Raw genomic sequence first — 14,262 nt, 5'->3', positions numbered from 1 at the left:
CCCTCCCCCAGGAGTCCACTGCTGTCTGCCCAGGGGCCAGGGGAGGAACTCACATGCCCTAGGGCCCTGGAAAGTCCCTCCCACGGCCGCCCCAAAACCTGCAGCGAGTCCGCTGGGCCTCCAGCAGGCTGTGCTGCACATGCAGCGTGGTGACCCCGTGCTCCCGGGCTGCTCAGCTCCACGGGCTCCACTGCCCTGTGCCAGGGACCCAGAGATCAGAGCTCTTTGCTCTGGGGCGGGGGAGGGCCCCACTCACAGCAGCCTCGGTGCCGGCAGGGCCCGTGGCCAGCACAGAGCACCCCAAGGGGCAGGGTGTCCTCAGTGGGCAGTGCCCAGACCAACAAGAGCACCGGGGCCGGGGGTGGGGTGGGCAGGGGGCTTCACTTCCCCCTGCCATCACCGAGTGCAGCTGTGACCGTGGTGAGGGCTGGACAGCAGGTGGGAGGCCCTGGCAGGGGCTGTGGCCATGGTGTAAAGGTCAACTCCACGGCTGAAGAAAAGGGAGCAGAGCAGGTGATGGAAAGAACTGGAAGCCAGAGGCTGAGGTATAAAAATCTGTATTTATATTACAATGACACAATGACACAGCACAGCCCACCTGGCGGACAGGCGGTGGAGGCCCCGCTTCTCTCTCCAGTACGGACCTCGCAGCATACCCACACACACTGGGCCAGCACCAGGCCCCCTTCTGTGTCGCCCCAGACCCTGGCACGGCCCTGCACTACTGCCCTAGATGTAGGCCCAGGGCAGCCTGCTGGCCTGGGGAGGGACTCTGGGTTAGCTAACCCTGAGGGGGGCAGGGGGTGGTCCTGGCCGGCGGGAAGGTGGGGGCCCACAGGCCACCGAGCTGGGGCTGGGGAGGGCTGGCCCAGGGCCACTTCCTGCGGCCTTTCGTTCGCAGCTGGGCCTGCACCAGACCATGGCGTCTGACGTGGGGCTACCTCCTAATAACGTGGCGGCCCTGTGCTTGTGCCCGGGGTTCCGGACCCTTGGCCTCTGAGCACCACGCCGGCCTACGTGGACAGACACACGCAGGACACGGAGCGCCCTCAGCAGCCCTGCTTTCTGACACCACAGCCGCATTGGACCTGTGGCCCCAGCATCAGCCAGCCTGTGCCAAAGACAGGGCTGAGAGGAGTGCGTCAAGTAGCTCTTGGCACAGCTGCACCCCCATCAAGGACCACCCCCCTCACCTGCTGGTAGCAGGTGGGGGCGGCTGCAGCACAGCTAGGAGGCCGAGGCCCCAGCCCATGTGGGAACCACAGCCTGAAAAGCCCCGGGCTGAGGTGCAGGTCAGCCCTGGGTTGGGCTGTGCCTGCCCCAGGGCCGGGGCTGCACTGGGCAGGGTTCCTGGGCTCTGGCCCTCGAAGCAGGTTCCTAAGCACACTCTGAGGGTGGAGGGCATGAGTGACCACTCAGTGGACACGCATAGGCAGACAGGAGACACCTGCCTTTTCGGGGCACTGCTGACCCCGCCCCCAGCTTCCTCACACCCACGGGGACCACTGGGCTGTCGCACAGACTCCACCTGCGCCCCAGGCCTGCTCTCTGCCCACCACCCCGCGCCCTCACAGGGCAGGCTCTGCGCCAGAGCTGTTTCTAGGGACCCGCATGCCTCAAGAGCCCCCTGCCACACTCTGGGGCGTCCATTGGCACGACTGAAGATAAAAACACAGATTTCCCCGACAGTTTGGAAATTGGTTACAAATGCACTGGAGGAGGAGGAAGTGGGGGTGTGTGCGCGGGCCCACCCAAGTATTGCTGCATGTCCCCAGGGACGGGCCTGCAGCACCAGGGGCCAGCGCTGTCTTCAGGAGCTGCCAACGTCTGAAACCCAGAGACCTTGCCCTGGGCCAGGGTTCAAGGGAGTGCAGGGGGTTAAGGTGAGAGTCTCCCTCTGGTTCACAAGCCAGCCCCCACCCAGGAGGCCTGCTCTCCCCCAGGCTGCACAGCCAGTCCCTGCCAGCTGCCAGGCGGCGGGGCAGGATCAGAGCCCCTCCTGCTGCAGACAGCAGCCGCCATGCTGTGCACGCAGGCACCACTCCCAGACAGCCGTGGCTGGGGGGGCTGCCGGTGCGGCAGGGAGGAGGGCCCCGAGACAGGCTGCTGGTGGCGAGCAGGACGGGGCGGGACTCGGGACGCAAGGCACACTGTGACAGCATGACGGAGGGACGGGTCCCTGAGACACCGGGTGGCTCCCACCCCTCAGCAATCAAGGACGTAACAGCGGCTAGGAAAATAGAGTACAAAATCTGGTACAGGAAATCAAGGCGGCACACGCTCCCGGCCCTTGGCCCCGGCTTCAGAGCTGTCTCTCTGTTTTGTGTTTTGGGAAAAGCCTCTTTGCCAGCTGAGGCTGCCACAGGCAGCCGTGGGCACTCCCCGGGGAGGGCGCTGGAGCCCTGCGGGGGCGCTGGCCTGCAGCTTCTCACGTCGGATTTTGCATTTTTGTCTGTTCAAAGAGAGGTGAGAAAGCCCGGAGGCTCCAGCCTCTGCTGGCAGAGAAGCTCCCTCTGTGCAGACCCCAGGGTCACGTGGGCAGGGGCAGGCGGGCCAGGGACCAGAGGGGGAGCCAGGCACAGGGCGAGGGCCAGCAGGTGACCCTGAAGGCCAGCCTGCCCTCCAGGGGTGCCCACGTGCTCCTCGGGCACACGAGCAGGCGTGAACCTAGGTGCCTGTGTGTGCGACCCGCGGTCCTACCAGGGCAGGAGCCCCCCCCCCCCCGCCTGCTGTGGGGAGGCCTGGCCTGGCTCCTGAACCTGCAGGGTGGGAAGGGCCCCCTCCACCCTCCCGACCCCGGGGTGCTCACCCAAGTCCCGCCCTTCACAGATCCCTCTGTCCATGCCTCAGGAGCCTGCGTGGACCGACAGATGGACGGACGGACAGCTGCACCTTCCTTCCTTCCTTCCTCGGTCCACTCCTTTCTCCCGGCATCCGAGCTGGGGTCTGCGCTCCCCGAGGTGGTCATTAAGCCCCTCACACGGCGCCCGCCGAGGTTTGCAGCAATGACATTTAATACTTCTGGAATGATTAGGAATCTGAGGACAGACCGTGGGCGACTACGCGGAGCTTGGCCCTGCCCTCCCGCGGTGGGCCCCGCACAGCCAGGAGGGGCGGGCGGCTCGGCGGGCCCTGACCGGCAGGCAGGCAGAGGCAGGCAGCCCAGGCGACAGCTGGGGCTTCCAGAACGGCACAGCAGTGGCCCGTGGAGAGGCTGATGTCGGTCGAGGGAGCGCAGGAGGGCTGACACGCTCAGCCAGAGGCGGGCAGGCAGGCCAAGGAGCAGGGGGCGTGGGCCTAAGAGAGGCCGGGGCGGCCAGGCCGCCGGCAGGGAGGCCCGTAGCCGGCGCCACAGCCGCCGCTCCGCAGGCTGTAGTGGTCGTCCACGTCGCTGCTGCTGCCTGCACTGTCCAGCTCGCCGGACCCAAACTCCGTGCCCTCTATGTCCACTTCTGGGGAGAACAGCGAGGGAGCTCGGTCAGGCCACGGACGGGGGCTCCCTTCAAAGTTGGGGCCCACCACTCCATCTCACAGAGCCGAGGCTTGGGGTCAAGGGCAGTGGGGTGAGGGCGCCGAGGCACCGGGGTGGGCGGGCTCCCCATCCTCAGCTGTGGCTCAGAGCCTGCGGCGGGGGCCTCGCCTGGCCACAGCCCTCCCTCGGGCAGCTCACCCAGCCTCTGTGGCCCACCCTCCTCGTCCTGCCCCTTCCGCACCCCCGGCCCCCACCCACCTTGCTCCGAGTCGTCGGTGGAGACAGCAGAGCCGGTGCTGTCGGTGCGCACGCGCTCCACGCTCTGCAGGGACAGCTGCTCCAGGCGCCGCTTCAGGAAGCGGTGCTCCCGCTGCAGCTGCTCCTTGACGCTCAGGGCGCGGCGGTCCTGCTCCTCCAGTTTCTGGGAGCGAGGCGGCACCGTGAGCCTGCTGCAGCCCCGCGCGCCCCACACAGCCCCCAGGCCACACCCAGGGCACCTCCCGGGCCTGTGCTCTCCATCTGCTGACCAGCCAAGCTGGTCCCCGAAGCCCTGGGTCGGTGACACCCAGCCTCCGGCCGGCACCTTTTAGAAGACAGCCTTGCCACGGCGGGAGGGGGCCAAGCCTTGGCCTTGGCCTGTGCCACACTGCCTCTCCCTGCCCCACCCTCCGGACTTCTCCCAGTCCTCCTGAGGGCCTGAGTGACAGGCCGGCTGCTCCGAGAGCCGCCACCCCACAAGGGCCTCGTGTGCCTCTCAAAGCTCCTGCCACCCAGCCTGGAGCTCCCCACCCTGAACAGGCAGCGGGGGCCCTCTGTGGGGGGAGACCTGCCCGGGTAGGCTCAAGTGTCCCAAGACCCCAAAACCTGCAGGTCTCAACCCAAAGGCCTCAGGGGGCTCCAACTCTCCTTCCAGCTGCTGCCCCGTCCCCACCACCCAGGGCCCCTGGAACCCTTGGCACCCCTACTTCTCCCTTTCCTGCAGCCTGCTCTACCTCCTGCCTCTCACCACCCAACAAAACCCTCCTCGGCCCCCACCCCCCGAAAGCCCCAGCCCTCGACATGCACCTGCCCAGTGCCCACCCACCTTCGACCCTGTGGGCCGGGCTGCCCAGGGCTGGGCAGGGCAGCGGCGCTCACCTTGATGTGCATCCTGGCCCTCTTCAGGAGGCTCAGCGTGGTGTGGCGGGTGCTGTCGGGGCCCAAGGGCACCAGCTGCTTCAGCTGCTCCAGGTACAGTCTGAGCTTGGCTCGTCTGAAAGAGCCAGAGACAGAACCGTTGGCCCAGAGGTCTGGAGGAGGGCGGGGTGGGGGCCTGGTCCACCGCTACCCTGCCCTCAGGAGCTGCAGCGCCACCACCAGGCCACGCTGGGGTCCCATGGCTGGGGTGGGGGCACAGAACAGTCAGGCTGCTCCCAGAGCCCCGGGGACCCAGACGAGGCGTGCGTCCTCTCAGCGCGCCAGGCCCACGGTACTTGCTGGCCACTCCCGTCCTCCCAGGAGCACGAGTCAGGTCCAGGGAGGGCCAAGGACCAGCGCGCTCACCCACGTCTGGTATTCCTCTGGAGTCGGCTTTTTTCCAGGGGGTGTCCCCACAGCCACAGGACAAATCCATCTTGCCCCAGAACTGGCGCCGTCACGTGCCGGGTCTGCCGGTGGTGTTTGGCAGGGCCCCCAGGAGACATCTGCCCTCCCGGAAGTACCGCGTGAGCCGGGGGTGGGGGGTGGGGTGGTCCAGCCTGCCTGCGGAGGGCAGGCTGTGGCTGCACAGCCCCGGCCTCCCCGACCTACCACAATGGCCTGTGGCCCCTGATGCCCTACATGTCCCCCAGCCCAGGGTCCAGGGCACCCAGGCTCAGCAGAGCTCGGCTCGGCAGCTGACCGACCCACCCTGGCCAGCGGCTGGGACTGCCTCCGGCTGCAGGCCGCCTGGCCCAGGGTAAATTCTGAGGAGGGTTACCCAGTCTGCAGATCTGCAGCCCCACGGCCTGGCCACCAGCGGCGCCGCACACACGCCTGTCTCCCAGGAGCACCATCGCTGGCACCCCCACCTTTCACCTCTGCGGCCTAGAGTCCTGGCAAACCCACACCGCCCCAGGGAGACCCTGGGAGGAGCCTGGGCGGGGACAGCCATTTCCTGTGGACAGAGGAGGAGGGGCCGTGGGGAGAGCCTGCCGGGCGGTGATAACGGCAGAGAGAGGCTGTCGCCCTGGGCCACAGGGCACCCTGAGGACACACCTTCTCCCTAGCCCACGGTGCCATTTCTGAGTCAGACCTTAGGAAGAACCCTCAGGGCGTGGGAGACTGGGGCTGTGCCGGGCCAGGAGAGGGGACGCCACCTCGCAGCGCGAGGATCTTCAGCCCCCGCCCTCTATGGTTCACAGGCACCCGGCAGGCTCCGAGTCCAAGCCACCGTTCCCGGGGGGCACCTTCTTCAGCTGCACTTGGGCGAGCACCCACCCCCCCAGGCACCGAGCAGGTCCCAGCGCGGGCACCCCAGCACCCTGCACGTGAGAGCAAACGGCAGCGTTTACAACCCACCCACATCAGCCGGACAGAGCGCTGCGGGGAAGTTAGAGTGCAAACCAAGGAGAAGAAGAAGAAAAAAGCAACTTGAAGTCCCACCACCCGGTAACTGCTTTCCACATCATCAGAGTTCGGGGGAAATTCACGACAAGCACCGATTCTGTTTAAAACAATGAAATAGCGGACGCACACGAGAGACGGACAGAACACAATGAAGCACGGGAAGCACCTCCGGGTGATGCCGTTGGCAACGTTTATTTCTTTAGCTTTATGCTTTGCTGTATTTTCCAAGTTTTCTTGGAAAAACACTCTGCATATTACTATTACAATCAGAGAAAGACACATTTGTACAAGAAAGAAAAAACACACCCAAGAGACAAGTCACAGTAGAAAAATATTTGCAATACATATAAAAGACAAACGATTAGTATTCATGGTATTTTGAGCTCATACACATCAAAAATAAAGAGAAGAACACTTCGCTGTGACAACAGGGAAAGGGCACAAAGCACGTTACAGGAGCGGCACGGCCCATCTCCCAGGGAGGCGGGCTCTCCTCCACACGGGCTGGAAGTGTGAATGCGCAAACCAGGGGATGCTAACGGCCCCTTCCCGAGGCTGGACGGCAGAGCAGAGGCTCAGGTGGCCCGGGGAGTGGTCACTCTGCTGGCAGGAGATCCCACTGGGGTGGAGTTCTGAAGGCTGTGAGGCCCATCAGCAGAGTCCCGCCAGCTTGTGCGCTGGCCAGAAGCCCTGCTGCCAGGATTTGGGTCCTACGGGCACCTCCCCAGGTACACAGATCCACCCCACACCGCTCGCTGCGGCACTACCTGGAGGTCCTGCCTGCCGACTGCGGGACGTGGGGACACACATCCCCGCAGGTGAGCTGCACCTGTGTGGGACCGGTTAGAGGTCAGGTGCCCCTTCTTACCCCAGTGCCAGGAGCAGCGTTAGTGCCCTGGTGAAGAAGGCAGAGGCAAGGACTTGGCCTCTGGGTACCCGGGGTGCTGTTTCGGGGGGTGGTGTGCAGGGGGTGAGAACAGACCATTTCAGCAAGACATTTCTCGGGGACACAGCAAAGCCATCTGCCTACACACATGCAACGTTGCGAGTCCACAGCCCCAGGGGAGCACGCAGCGAGGAGCGCCGGCTACAGAGGTCACCCTGGCCCCCTGTCCTGGGCAGTGCCCGTGACGGGGCAGCCTGGAGCCAGGACCTAGAGCCGGCTCTGCCAGTCACTGGTCATGGGACCCTGGGAAGGTCCCCACAGCGGGGCCGCCCTGGGCGGGGTCTCATCAAGCCCTCCTTGTGCAGCGACCGCAGTGCCCTAGGCCACCGCCAGTGCCTTCCCGAGGAGGCAGCGCCCGCAGTCACAGCCCCCGCAGCTCCGTCTGCCACGCTGGCCCCAGCCCAGCCCTGGACCGGCACCGCTCTTCAGGGCAGAGTCCCAGAACCGAGGAAGTGCCCTGGCCGGGCTGGGATGGGGAGCGGTGGGCCTCTCGCTCCCCCACTGCAGACCTGGGTTTTCTGGCTCTTGCTACCAAACCCGCTGCTTGTGCGCAGGCCTCATGAAGGCGGCACGCGGCTACACCAACCCCACGGGGCAGCCCTGCGCCCGCAGGCCTACCTGGAAGCCGGACAGCCATCTCCACGCTCAGAGCCGACGGAGGACTTGGCCTAGTCTTTGAGACAGGCGCTGCCACTCCAGGGGGTGCCGAGGGCTGGAAGGATGGCCAGCCCCACCCCTACCCCCCAACCATCATGAAGGCCAAGGCCTGGAGTGGGCCCGTGAGGGTCACCAGGCCGAGAAATGTGTGGCCTCGGCCATGCCAGGCCTCAGGGGTCAGCAGCCGATCGATGACCTCAGCACACCTGTCAGAGCTACTGACCTACGGGGGGGCCTAAGGTTGGCGGTGACGGGCTCAGAGGTCCCCCGGGGAAGCCCCCGCCCCGCGCTGTGCGGGGCTATCTCCAGGGAAGGCAGGGCCCACGGCCTGTCCCCCCAGGACCGGCTGCACAGCCCAGCCAGGAGCTTCCTTCCTTCCTCTGGACAGCACCCAGCCTTTCCTGCGGCCAGGAGCCAGAAGCATCTGGCGTCAGCACTGGCCAGCCATGGGTACGGCCACAGCCGAGGTCCCGGCCAGGGGTCCTAGTCCAGGCTTGGGGCTGCCCACAACAGAGTCGCCTGCACTGGGCTGCGGGGCACACAGAGACCCCAAGCTGCCCACCTATCCGAGGGCCCCAGGAGGCCTAGCCTGAGAGCCCGGCTCTGGGAGGAGGTGGCAGAAGCCAAGGACGGGGTCAGAGGCCAGCCCGCGGCCTCCCCTGTGGCTGCCACCACCGTTTCCCAGATGTCTGCCTCACTGCAGGACTGCCCCTCCACTCGTGCCTCTGGGGTTCCTGGGCCTCCTCCAGGCCAGGCCAGTCCCTGCTGGCCCGGGAGCAGCCCCAGGCCTGCTCGGTTCTCTTGGTCCCTGCAACCCACTCTCCTGTGGCCTCTAGGGAGCCCCCAAACACACACGAGCAGTCCAGGAAGTGCAGCTCCTCAGAACACAGTGTTCCGCCCCTGCCCTGCCACCCGCCCCAGCCAAAGGCCCAAATCCCAGGGGAGCGGAAGTTGGCGCTGCCGTGGGCGCAGGGGCGGAGAACTGGCCGAGCTCCAAGCCTTCCCAGAGCCGCTGGGGAGGGCTCAGCCAGCACACAGACCTCCCCCCACTGAGAGGAGAAAGATCTGGCCCACGTCACAGACAGAAGCCAAGGTCAAGAGACAGTTCTTGCCCGGGGTCCCTCAGGGGGCCTGGCACTGGACTCCTGAACTTGGGGCTGCCAAGCTCAGGGGACTCCACCCCTACCCAGAGCACCTGCTGGCAGCCTGGCTCACCCCATCCTGTCCCCGCAGGGGCTGCGGCCGGGCAGGCAGACTCCTGGTGACCCAGGCCCTGCCATGCACAGTGGCTTCAGGGGAATCCTGCATTGGGCTGGAGCCTGACTCCGGCCTCCTGTGGCCCCGGACAAGGCTCCGTGGCTTCTTAGAAGGCGCAGGGGTCAGACAGGCCAGAGGCCCAAAAGGCCAAGGGGACTGAACCCCTCTGGTCAGACGCCAGCCTCTGTTCCCAAAGGGGTCAGTCTAAGCAGAACCGTCTCCGAGCCGGCCCTGCCTGCCGCCCAGCACGAGGCACCCTGTTCCAAGTCCCCAACGCCACAGCGAGCTCCCAGGCCAGGCCGAGCCTCCACTCCTGCCTCCCGGGCCCCTCCTCTGAGACCCAGCCTTTCCCAGAAGAGGGCAGAGCTGGCAGGACACGTCAGGCGGGGGGAGGCGGGGCCGCACAGCTGGCCACAGCACCCTGTCCGCCCGCGGCGGGGCCAGGCGCGTGGGGGGGCTCCCGTGGGAGGGGGGCGGGAGAGTCACTCACCTGTGCTTTTCTAGCTCGTTATGTGAAGACCTGTTTAGAGAGACAGAAAGACAGAGCTCACTCCGCTGCCCGACCACCAGGCACAAAGAACGATGCTCGGCCCAGGAGGCCGCGAGCCCACGGGCCACGCTAGGTGGGCCTGGGCCCCAGGGTGGACGCCAAGGGCCGGGCAGGTGTGCAGCTGGCAACTAGGGCTGGGGGACCACACGCTGGGCTGCAAGGACTGGACCAAGGCACCGCAGGCCACCAGCCCATGCAGGGAGGCCCCGGGGAGTGCTGACCGGTGGGAGCACCGGGCCCTTGTCTAGAAGGGTGGGGGAGGCCCAGGGAGCAGCGGCTGCCCAGGCTCCTCAGCGGCCTGCTCCTCTCCACCCGCCACACCCCGAGGCCAGCTGCGTCCCTGCAGCCAACACGGGCCAGCCGAGAAGCCGGTACAGACGGGGACACCCAGATGCTTCCTGGGGCACGCTGAGACCCCTCGGCGGCTGTGTGGGAGCAGGACCGGCCGCCCTGGAGGCAGCGTCTGCCCACCGTCTGCCTGTTCAGCACCCCAGGGGGAAGCGCCCCTCAGGGAGCTTGCACAAAAGGACAATGAAGCAGTGGAACCAAGCTCCCAGCTCCACGTCACCCTCCAGTCTAGGGAGGCCCCCTGGGCCAGCTCTGCCTCCGGGGCCTGCCAGGCTGTTGCACGCGCAAGCAGAAGGCTCAGGCCACCTTGGAACACGACCAGAGCAAGCCCTGAACCCTGCCCGCAACCTCTGCTCCTTCCAGAAGTTTCTGCAGGCCACTGCCCACCTGGCCCCACTCTCCCTTGCCCACCCCAACGCCTGCCACAGCCACGCCGGGGGGCACCTTGCAGCCCCAGGGGACCTCCAGACCAGGTTCCACAGTCCTCCCGGGCTCACTGGCCACGTGGGCTAGGCCAGGAGGGGCACAGCCATCGCTCTTCACTGACCTGCCTGGGGCTGCCCTTACCCAAGCTGCAGCCTGGCCACGTGGCTCTGCTCGTCTGAGGCTGGGCGCTGTGCAGCGGCCACACTCCTGCTCACTTCCTCCTGGCACGCTGGCTCCAGCCCCTCCTGCTGACCCCCAGTGGAGCCCACAGTGTCCCTGCCACTGCCCTCCTGTCCACCGCCCACTCTCCCCACTTTGGCATGACACAGAAGGCTCGCAGGTGTGCCACACCAGGGTCCCCAAGGACGGGGCCCCCACAGGCCCTGACCAGGAGAGCTGCGTGGGGCTGCACCCTGGCCAGGGCCCCCAGGTCTCTGTCCTGGTGGAACGTGGTCGGCCAGGACCCCACTCAGCAGGTGGCCGAGCCACGGCAGGCAAGTAACTGAACTTCACGAAGCCCGTTTGCTCAGCCACGAAATGGACACGAAAATCACCTTGATGTGTGTGTGCGTGTACGTGTGTGCACGTGAGCGTGTGCGTGTGTGCGACATGAGGGGCCCTCCGGCAGCCTGGGGTCCCATCCCAGAGTTTGCCGTGAGTGGCAGGGACTCGGGTCGGCTCACCGAGGCCAGAGGCAGCGACGTCCCCTCCACCCAAAACACACCCATGTCCTTCCCCAAACTGTCCCCAGCAGGGGACGAGGGGCTGGGACTCAGAGATGGTTCCCAGCCAGGGCAGCTGGGGACGCAACCAGCTCCCTGCCAGGCCCAGAACGCCACAGAGATGGGTCCCTGCGCCAGCCTCTCTGTTTCCCAAGAACAGGCAGCCACAGAAATGAGCCGCACCCTCCACCGAGGGGCCCCGGAGCCCCCAGTGAGCTCAGCCCCAGCCTGGGGTCCTGGGAGCAGCTGGGCCAAGGTGGGCCCCCGCACAGGGCCAGGTGTGCCACGGTGTCCCCACAGCAGCCCCAGGAGGGGAGTCCTGGGGGAGGCCCAGGCCCGGGCAGCCCACTCCCCCCCCAGGGGTGTGCACGGCCCCCAGCTCCAGTTTCTGCAGACTGAGTCCATGGCCAGGGTTCCGGGGGACCACAGGGCGCCAGGGGGGGCCGCTTTCCTGACCTGGCCCCTCCCCCACCCCCACCAGGTCCTTCAGTCCCTAAGGAGGGGCCCTAGCACCTGTGGCTGGAGCCGCACTGCCCCAGGAGGCCGAGCTGGGCTGCTGGGTGCCCTGGGGACAGGTGGGCTCCCAGCGCGGGGCCTTCCCACAGCGCCTTTGTCCAAGCCCCCGGGGATGGGGGTGCCCAGTCCAGCGGCGGAGCGAGGCGGCCCACGCTCCTGCGGGAAGCAGGGGTCCAGGCCAGCAGCCCCACGGGACCCTAGGCTGCGCCTCGGTTTCTCCGGACCCACGGCGGGCACCAGCCAGCGCCTACTGACAACTTTTTCCCCGCCTGGAAAAGTCCAGAACAACTTGGGGGCGGGGAGCGGCTGCGGGAGGAGACCCCGGCGGCCAGGCTGTACGCGTGGCACTGTTTACGAGAGGCCGAGGAGGCGCGGCCGCGGGAAGATGGCGACGGCGCGGGCGGGGCCGGCCGGGCGGGGCTGCGGCCGCGGCCCGGCGCGCCTCCTCCTCCAGGCTGGCCGCCGGGGCGCGCGGCGGCGGCCGGGGCTGCGGGGCGGAAATCTGGGCCCGGGGCGGGCACTCCCGGAGTGGGGCAGCGCGGGGGTCCGGGGCGCCGGGCCGGGCGGGGGGCGGTACCTGTTGTTCGGGGCCTTGCGCACCAGGCCCGCCGCCTTTGTTTTCTTCCTGGCGAAGTCGCCGTCGAAGGGCAGCACCGAGGCGTAGCCGTGCTCGGCCTCTGCGGACAGACGGCTCGGTCAGCGGGCCCCCGCCCCGCGCCAGGGCCCGCCGCCCGCCCACCCGCAGCCGGGCGCACAAAGGGGGCGCGCGGGGCGCTACCTCGGTCCCTGCGCTCCAGGTACTCGGCCGCCTCCAGCAGGATCAGCAGGGAATTCAGCTCCATCCTCCCGCCCGGGCCTGCCCGCGCGACTCGGGACGGCGGCGGCCGCTGCCCGGCCCGCTCCGGCCGGCTCCGCTCGCCGCCCGCCCCGCGCGCCCGGCGGCACCACTTCCCCGACTCCGGCGGACTCGCTGAGCGCTCGGCCGCCACCCTCCGCCTCGGGCCCTCAAATTGACACATAAGGGCGAGCGGCGGCCGGCGCGGCCAATGGGAGCCGGCGCCCCGGCTCCGGAGGCGGGCGCCGCGCCGGGCCGGGGCCAATGGGGACGGGCCGAGCGCCTCGGGCCGGGCCGAGACTGTTGACAGATGCGAAGCGCGGCTCCGATAGGCCCGCCGCGGTAGTAACAATTTAGAAGCCCAAGCTTAGCAACAGCACGTGGTGGCCCAGCCCCCGCGCTCGCTGACTGGCGGCCGCCGTGCATGTTAAGTAGGCGCTGCGCGCCGATTGGGCCAGAGCGGCCTATGTAAAACAGGGACGGCGGACCAATGGCCAGCTGCGGGGCGCGCGGCCAATGAGGACGCCGCGGCCCGACGCGTTGCCGAGAGGAAGCGGGGCGCGCCGCGGCCCGTTAGGACCGGGAGCCCTCGAGGGGCGAGGGGCCGCGCGCGGGAACCTGTTGTCCACGACCGGCTTCCACCGCTGGCTCCGCTGGAGGAGGGGGCCCCGCGGTCTGCTCCGGGGCCGGCCAACGAAGCCCCCATCCGCGGGACCCGGGATGGCGTCGGGAAGGGCCGGGACGCACACGGTCGGGACTGAGAGCCAGGCCCCCCGAGGGTGTCCATGGGGGAGCCGAGGCCCGGAGCGGGAGGGGCCCCTCAGTGCTCTGCGTGGACACCACGGGTGGAGGGGGAGCAAGAACGGCCGTCCCCGTCGTTAGGGGCCCCCAAGAGTTCCGTGTCCGGTATGAGGGTGGGCGCCCCCCCCCCCAGTGGCAGGCGCGGTGCCCCCTGGCCGAGGAGAGGTCGCCCAGGGGCCCCCTGGTTCCGAGACTGGCCCAACAGGTGCAAGAATGGGCAGGTGCAGACTGGTGCGGCCCCTCTCACGGGCTTCAGAAGTTGCTAGCTTGGGAGGCGCTGGAGAGGTTTGTGGGATGAGGCGGCTGGACCCTCCCCATGGAAGTGCCAAGTTGGGGCGGGGGGTGCTGCTGCCAGAAAAACAAGCTGTCCGAACCTCAGCGCCGCGGGCTCTCGGGAGCGGCGCGCACGCCCTGTTTGCAGCCCCTCGCGTCTCTGCCCAGTGACTGGGAAGGAAACAGACCTCTGGGGGTTAGAGACGCTGGTGGTCCCCAAATGCCCGCAGAGCGGAGGTTCGCGCGTCGTGATCCGGGGCTGGTTACACAGCTCGGGGCACCTGTGCGCGGTGAGCCACGGCTGTCACTCTGCGCCCGCTCCGAAGGGCCCCGGCCGGAGCCCGATGCCCCCCCGGGCCAGCCTGGACCAGGGCCAGCAGGCGCCGGACATTGCGGCCCCTCCGCGTCAGTCCGCAGGGCTGCGCGGAGCCGTGCGTGGCCAAGGAGGGTACCCAGTCCTGGGGGTCCACCCTGGCCGCTCCCCACCTGCGGTCAACACTGGGCGAGGTTTGGGCCCCCTGGTGGGTTCTGCTAGGAGCGCGAGAGCGCGCGCCGGATGCGGCCCCTCCCGCTTGCCACAGGCAGGTGCCCAGGTGTGGCCGTGGGGTGCTGCCTACCTGCCAGCCTAGCAGATTCTCCACCTCCACCTAGGCCGCTTCGGGACTCTGCCCCGCACCCCCGCCCCGCCGCCCCCGGCCACACCCAGAACCGAGCACTCTCCGTGGTTCGGGCGTCTCCGCCCGGGGCGCTCCGGGGTCCACCGAGCCAGCGCGGGGCTGCGTGGGCCTGGGGGGCGGAAGCGGGGGGGGGGGCGGGGAGACCCGGAAGCGGCAGAGGCAGAGGTGGCGGAGGGCATGGGGTTGGGAGCGGGGG

The 14,262-nt window shown here is 68.1% G+C and overlaps 1 protein-coding gene across 1 annotated transcript; it reads right to left on the bottom strand.

Moving 5' to 3' along the window:
• Window positions 1-541: 541 nt before the first annotated feature.
• MXD4 (MAX dimerization protein 4) lies at window positions 542-12,391 on the bottom strand. Its single transcript, XM_062212701.1, has 6 exons — window positions 12,259-12,391; window positions 12,058-12,157; window positions 9,409-9,438; window positions 4,610-4,724; window positions 3,731-3,893; window positions 542-3,452 (listed from the first exon to the last, which is right to left on the bottom strand). The coding sequence occupies exons 1-6, from the start codon at window positions 12,320-12,322 to the stop codon at window positions 3,298-3,300; spliced, it is 627 nt and encodes a 208-aa protein (XP_062068685.1). The 5' UTR covers window positions 12,323-12,391; the 3' UTR covers window positions 542-3,297.
• Window positions 12,392-14,262: the final 1,871 nt, after the last annotated feature.

Source organism: Lepus europaeus, chromosome 16 (genome assembly GCF_033115175.1).
Source record: "Lepus europaeus isolate LE1 chromosome 16, mLepTim1.pri, whole genome shotgun sequence".
Lineage (NCBI taxonomy): Eukaryota > Metazoa > Chordata > Mammalia > Lagomorpha > Leporidae > Lepus > Lepus europaeus.
The sequence above is the reverse complement of the archived record's forward strand: the minus strand, read 5'-3'. Positions and strand labels throughout refer to the sequence as shown.

Bases quoted from the DNA above. Each gene is read 5' to 3' on its own strand.
- MXD4 (XM_062212701.1), bottom strand. From the start codon at position 12,322: ATGGAGCTGAATTCCCTGCTGATCCTGCTGGAGGCGGCCGAGTACCTG. The intron at 3,894-4,609 runs GTGAGCGCCGCT...CCTCGCTCCCAG, and splicing joins GGGCCAGGATGCACATCAAG to AAACTGGAGGAGCAGGACCG. The intron at 3,453-3,730 runs GTGGGTGGGGGC...TGTTCTCCCCAG, and splicing joins CACCGACGACTCGGAGCAAG to AAGTGGACATAGAGGGCACG.